The following is a 6,992-nucleotide window of genomic DNA, read 5'->3' on the forward strand; positions in this document are numbered from 1 at the left end:
TTGCATCTTGTTATATAATAGCATAAACTACTCCTTGGCAACAAAAATCTGACAGGCGCCACACGAAAAAAAAAAAATTTCGGCCATTTCAGTTACAGGAGCACTTGACACCTTTTTGGAAAATGTTATAGAATGTTTTTTTTTTTTCAAAACAAAACAGATTGTTTCCTAACTTTTTTCTGATAACATTTTCTTTGATCAAAAAATTGAAGATTCTAGAATTTCAATAACCTATGGTCTTTGGTACTGGATCCGACCCAAAATTAAGTTTTGTCCACAAAAAACAAATGTAACGACATCTTTCGACGGACATTTTTGGGAACGATCGTTTTTCCTTGAAAAAAATAATACCGTCTTCCTTGTGATCTTGCGTTTTTTGATCGATATGATTTCTTTTGAATGATCGTCGTTCACACATTAAAAAAAAAAATAATTTTTAACTGCTTTCTTTGGGAAATGATTGTTTTTGGCCGTTTTTTAAACCAATGAAATGATTTGAGTCTAGGATAAGAGGCATTAACTCGTTTAAGGGGAGGTTTAATGCTCTTAATGCAGCTCTTCGCACTCTTACGTGACAATTTTAGCCGTTGCAGCCCCTTTTTTACCTCCAGGGGGAGTGTAAACACACTTTCTTTGCAGTCTCCTTTGTTGGAGGATGTGGCATCCTCGTAAATTACTGATTGGAATATGTCTTTTCCCAAAAATTGAAAAACAAGGACGGTTGTTTCATGAATTTAGAAGCAAAAAATTGACAACTAGGAGAAATGAGGGTCAGAACCGCTCATCTTTTAGCTTTAAAAACAATCAAATTGATTTTTCCTTAATTCACGGTAATAACCGGTCATATACTAAGAAAAATGGATCAAACAATTGTCAAAATGGCTCAAAAACAGTAAGTTTTTGAAATTATTGATCAAAATCCCTCAAAATGGGTACAAAAATCTTTTCCTAAGAATTGCTCACAAAAACTATCTCTCCAAAAAAAATCCCGATCAAAAAAAGCTACAAAGCCCAAAGATGATTTCCTTAAAGTAGATTACCAAAAAAATCCAAAAACAACCATTTTCAAGATAATTCTATCATTTTTGATTTATGTCAACATTTTTGACGGGCCGTTACAATCTATGCCTCAACTGCCCATTGAGCATGACAAGAACGTTTACCGCGATACGTGAGATTAGATCACGCGAACTCTTTCATGCAAACACACGAACACACACGCACACACACTCTCTCTCTCTCTCACACACACACACACACACACGCGCGCGCAACCACACACACACACATACACAAACACACTCACACATGCTAAAGAAAAGTATTTATAAAAATTGTTTTCAAATAGGTTATAAGCATTACGGTAATTATCAATGCTACAGCAAAACACAACCCGTTTGATAGGCCATCAAAAAGTCTGTACAGTAATGGTCACACGATGCCTAGTAGCAGCCTAAAATTTTATGGGAAATGTAGAGCGTCGGAAGAGGGGAGAAAAAAAATCAGGATAGATCATTAAAATAGAGTGGCGATATTTTCGTTATGACAAATGGTTACCTCTAAAGTTTTTCTGGAAAAAGTTTGCCTCATTTTGTTTAAGATTTTGCACTTCTTTGATTAAATCAGGTTTGATTTTGAGTATGAAGTTTAGTAGTGTTCGAAATCTCACACCAATTCTTTAGGGCTTAGACCACTCACATGACTACTTTGGCAACTTCATTCTTCTTACCTGAATAATTTTTATTTCCCTTTCCGATTCACGTTTTTTCTAGTTTTTCAATTAGTTTTTGGAGGAGCTGAAAACATGTAGTTCTTTTGTTCTTCTTTTAGCACTGAGGTGGACTCTGGTTTCTCTTTACTGAAGATATTATATTATCCTGCATACGTGCTTTATTTTGGATTCTAGAGAGTTTTGTGTATTTTTGCTGATTGAAATCGTTACGTGACAATTTACTCAATTCATTTTATTCCATTCCATTTTACCCGATGCCAACTTTAAAATGCTCTTTGATCTTTTCGTACAATTATCCGATGTTCGGTTGTGATAGTATCAAACGGGCCATTTGTGATAGTATCAGACGGTTTTGATAGTCACGGGCCATTTAATTATTTAGTCGGCTAAATAGTCGTTCTGGTAGTTTTAACAATACGGTAAAGTAAAGCTGTCATTGGGTAAAGGGCATTTTCTAAAATGGCAGGTTGGGTATAGTGGCATTGGGTGAAATGACATTGGTTAAATTGTCCTGACGTCCTTGTACCATATACTAAGACACCGTAGTTTATAATTGGTATGTTGTTAAACCTGTATGTTGTTAGTAGTTGAGCGGTTGATAGTATAACTTTGAGTCTATATAATAGTATTTGGATCTTTTCCGTTTGTGCCCCCCCCCAGCTTAGTGGGTGCATATTATTTGCAACCCCCAGACGCACGTGCAATATTTTTACATAATGATTTACTTTGTAATGGCACGTGCTCTGTAACTGGGGGAAGCATAACATGGGGGGCCGAAACGGAAAAGATCCCAGTAATTATTCTAGAATTCTACGAACTTGTCCAATTCCTCCTTCAGTCTCTGTTGATCCTTGAGTGCCTCCTGTCTCTCCCTCTGAGATTGTGCCTCCAATTCAGCCAACCTTTTGCCCTTCAAATCAGCCTCTCTTTCCAACTCCCTCTGCAACTTGTCAGAGTTCTGCTTCGCAGCCTTCAGCTCATCTGAAAAAAAAATGAGAATACTGTTTATTAATGTACGGAATTTCAGAGTTGTAATAAAAAGATTTAATGGTGTAAAATAAGGGTGTAAAAATAAGTTTAATGGTGTAATTATGAGGAGTGTAAATTGAAGAAATTACACTTTTATTCCACCTCTAAATCTTTTTTATACTCTTAAATTACTCTTTTTCCACCCTTATTAAGGGTAGCACTAACGGTGTAAAAATATTTCAAAACTCATTTCACTTTTCCCCGTTAATTTTGGGGAAAATCCTCGGCCCGGGTTTATTTCAGATACATGAATTGAGATTTCACCATGTCACATATTTTTAGCGGAGAAAAGAGAAACAATTCCGAGCTATTTTGTCACAAAGGAGAAAATTGTTCAACATATGGTTGACATCCAAACGTAAAGTTAAATGGTTAAATGGCTAAATACTATTAGAAACCCTTATTTTGGGCCCAAAAATGAGGGTTTTGTTCTAAGGCAAACATTAGGCGATCATTATGCAATTCAAACCATTATTAACGCAAATGTTATCTCTCGATAGATAACCACGTATCTATCGAGAAATAACATTTTGCGTTAATAATGGTTTGAATTGCATAATGATCGCCTAATGTTTGCCTTAGAACAAAACCCTCATTTTTGGGCCCAAAATAAGGGTTTCACCGGTTTAGTGGTCATATGACTTATTGCCCCCATCATGATGATTATAATGTGCTATAATGTGAAGGACCCCCCCCCCCCCCCCCCAAAAAAATAATAATAATCACGGCGTCGTCCGCAGCAAACAGTTCTGAATTCGTGAATTCGAACTCAATAGCAAAAAAAACTTAGTAATGAAATTGGGATCTGAGCCCTGTGTGATTTACCTTCTAACTGGTCGTACTGGTCTTGTGCCCTTTTGGCATCCTTAGCCTGTCTGTCAAGTTGACTTTGCAAATCTCCCATCTGTCTTTTGAAACCCACATTCTCATTCTCCAGTTCTTTCCTCGCCTCTTCAGCCCTATTGAGTTCCTCTTGTGCTTTCTAAATAAATAATACCTTGGGTGGAAGGTTGGGTGTGAAGACGGGGGTTCGAAACTCAATCGGATGCCCTTCACATCATGATTTATGTCTCCTCAGCAGTTTTGGTGATTAAAGTACTTAGAGACTAGTCAGTCTCTTTGGGGGCTGATCAATGACTTAACGACTCTAGGCTTAACCAACTTATCTTGTTCCCCAAGACGAAGAGTGAACCAAAAATCGTCAGACGCAAAACCAATTGTTAGAACAAAAGTTTGCATTGGTTAAAATTGTGTAAAAACGTCTGAAATTCCCGGAGGTTGGTGGCAGAGCAAATCAGCGCTGAATCAGTCTAAAGACATTCTATTTTTTGGGATGACCAGTACTCTGTTCATGTGACAAATTACACTGGCCAGTCTGATTTTTGAGTGAAATTTACTTCATGAAAAATAATATATTCAGCTTAACTCCCGCCAACAAGGTTTGTTTTATATGGGATTCGAACTTCCGCTTGGGTGCTTGTGGCATTTGATTGGCGCAGCAAGTCGTAACCACTTAGCTAAATGGTCTTTGTGGTAATTGCCTACAAACCAGCTTTAGTATAATTAGTGTGTATACTACTATATCAATTACTAGTTATAAGCTACAAAAGTATGACTTTATATGGCTCAGAGTTAAATTTGGGGTATGACTAATTTTCAGACTATGCTGGATAAATTTAGCCTGGTCGAACTCTATGACTTCAATATAGTCATAATGAAGAAATTCTGCAAATAAGGAAACTTAGAGTATTCTGGAGATACACTGTATCTGAACTGAACTAAGTTTTTACTCTTGAAATGTCCTGGTTCAGCACTAAAAAACTCTGAGACTCAAGTCCGGGTTGATTTAAAAATATTCTTTAACCATCGTTTGAGATTAGTTGACACTTTTGAGATCAATGCAAACTTTAGAATGGAAAAAATGGAAGGGTTATTTTTTTCAAAAACCTCTAATTTCTGTTCTCTCCGCATTAAGAACAAACAAATTGCATGCGAAATCGTGAAATGACACTCATTTTTATTCATCTGAAAGCGTGAAGTAAAATCTTTTTATTCAACGATATAGTTTATCGATTCATCCGCTAAGCTGAAGCTATAAAGAAAAAAATCTCTAAAATGTGTTTTTCTTGCGTTTTATAGCCATATTTTTACATAAGGTTTACTATGTAATGGCACGTGCTCTGTTACTGTGGGGGGGGCATAACGTACTGGGGGACACAAACGAAAAGACACAAAAATTCTAATAAAGAAATAAAGGTTTTTAACGGTCCAGCGCTGTTAATTGACTTCCTAATCTTTTTTGTAAACTTTTGTCTCTTTAATATAGATATTGCAAACTACTTCTTGGTGTTTCAAAAAAGATCAAAAAGTTCTTGGAATCCTATCATATATGGTCTTAGCCTAAAGGCATATGCAGTAAGCATGCAAACGCGCTGTTAAATCAGAGAGTATTACAGTTGTAGAGCTTTAGATTTGTAAGAGAAATGGTGGCCATTGCTTTCAGAAATTATCAGTATCTTTTTAAGCCTTAAAATTTATTTGCGTTTGCGGTACTAAATAAAACAAAACTAGTTGTTCGTTGATCCGATTTACTTTTCCAATTTACCCTGTATACAAATTTTATTTGCTGTAAACCTTCATTTAAAATTTCTTTGGGTCAAACTTTTGGTGATGTCAATAAACTTGAAGACATTGAAATAAATTGCTGTAGCAATATTGATTTAAAAAAAAACTTACTTTTTGGATCATAATTTTCAACTGCTTATGGATGCTATATTCTCCTAAGATTAATGGCAATCGTTTAAGTGATCTTGGTTTCTGACCTCTTTGTTGAATACTGTATGCTATTATTCCGGGGTCGCCTCGAGGTTTTGCCGAACAAAAAAGATATAAATTGCGGTGAATAGCGGTAAAAAATATATTATTCACCGCAAAGCATACGCATTCTTGACAACGAATTCGGTGAAAGCTGAATTTTTGTAAAATTTGCAATTTTTAGCGGTGAGTTTTTGTAAGAATTGTAGTTTTTAGACGTTAAATTTCATATTTTCACAGCATTTGCGGAATTCAAGTTCAGGGAAAGAAACGTCCGTACATGGCGTGGAACCTGTGATGTTCTGCATGTCAACCATGACACCTCGACCCAGGTTTACTATTATTTGCGATCACCTTTCGCTTCTACGAACCTGGAATATCCCGGATCGAGGTGCAACCGCTAAAAATCGCTAAAAGATGTAAGATTTGCGCTGAATTTGAGTAAAAGTGTAATTCACCGCATTCAACGCTAAAAGATGCGGGCGCTTTGCGGTGAAAAAAAGTTTTTTTTCACCGCTATTCACCGCCAATCTTACATTATTTTTTTTACCAAACCTCGACACGGGATTGAACACAGATGTTTTTTTTAAGTAAGGGACTATGTGCCTATTCTACCCATTGTGATAATTTGATGAAATTAATTATACAACCCTGGTACAATTTCATAATTTCATGAAAGAGAACTCACTTTTTTCTCTTCTTCTTTCTCGTTTAGTTTGAATATCGTGTCATCTAGTTCACTCTGCAACTCGTTGTTCACAGGTGAAGCCATGACAACCTCGTCTTCAATGGGTGCCAGGGCTGCGTGGGTTGCAGCAGCTGCTCCTCCCCGTTTTCGTTTCTCTTTTGGGTCCAGAATTGCGCGCAATACATGCGCTGCAACAGTTTACGTTGAAAATACACATCTCAGAAGATACCGGGGTTGGAGGTTGGGAAATTTGAACTACGGTTGTTTCCCAAGCATAAGGAAATAAGCAGACTGGGATCTATTCTGCCCCCCCCCCCCTCCAACCAGTGTTTTAAGGGGCCATATAAGTTTACAATTTATGTGTTGTAATATAGCGTGTTGCTATGTGAAAAAATACCGCGTGCGTCCTGGGGCGTAAAAGTTTGAAAAGGGTGAAAAGGGTGAAACAATAGATTGACAGCCTGATTATAGCTGCTTAAAAACACGGCTATCTTTTTGTTTTTCGCTTACAGCCATACGCCACTTTGATATCTAAATTTGGTTACTGAGATACGGAGCGGAGCTATCAGTCAATCAGAAAACAGAATTACTTTTTTTCAATCCTCATTGGCTAGCAGCGAAAAGTGTACATTTATACTCGTCTATTTGTTTTCCTGACGCCAATAATGGTAATATGTTAAACCATACGATGAATGATAAGTCAATGTGACATACAACATGAAATTTCCT

General features: G+C 36.7%; 1 protein-coding gene across 1 annotated transcript in view; it reads right to left on the reverse strand.

Moving 5' to 3' along the window:
• Positions 1–6,992, reverse strand: part of LOC142335835 (uncharacterized) — a 115,648-nt gene that overhangs the window by 108,325 nt on the left and 331 nt on the right. Inside the window, exons 2-4 of the mRNA XM_075384163.1 lie at positions 6,264–6,451; positions 3,587–3,743; positions 2,551–2,713 (exon numbers count right to left, since the gene is read on the reverse strand). Of these exons, the coding sequence (XP_075240278.1) occupies positions 2,551–2,713; positions 3,587–3,743; positions 6,264–6,451 (508 nt within the window). The remainder of the gene's footprint in view (positions 1–2,550; positions 2,714–3,586; positions 3,744–6,263; positions 6,452–6,992) is intronic.

Source organism: Convolutriloba macropyga, chromosome 3, assembly GCF_964194025.1.
Source record: "Convolutriloba macropyga chromosome 3, txConMacr16.3, whole genome shotgun sequence".
In the NCBI taxonomy this organism is placed as follows: domain Eukaryota; kingdom Metazoa; phylum Xenacoelomorpha; order Acoela; family Convolutidae; genus Convolutriloba; species Convolutriloba macropyga.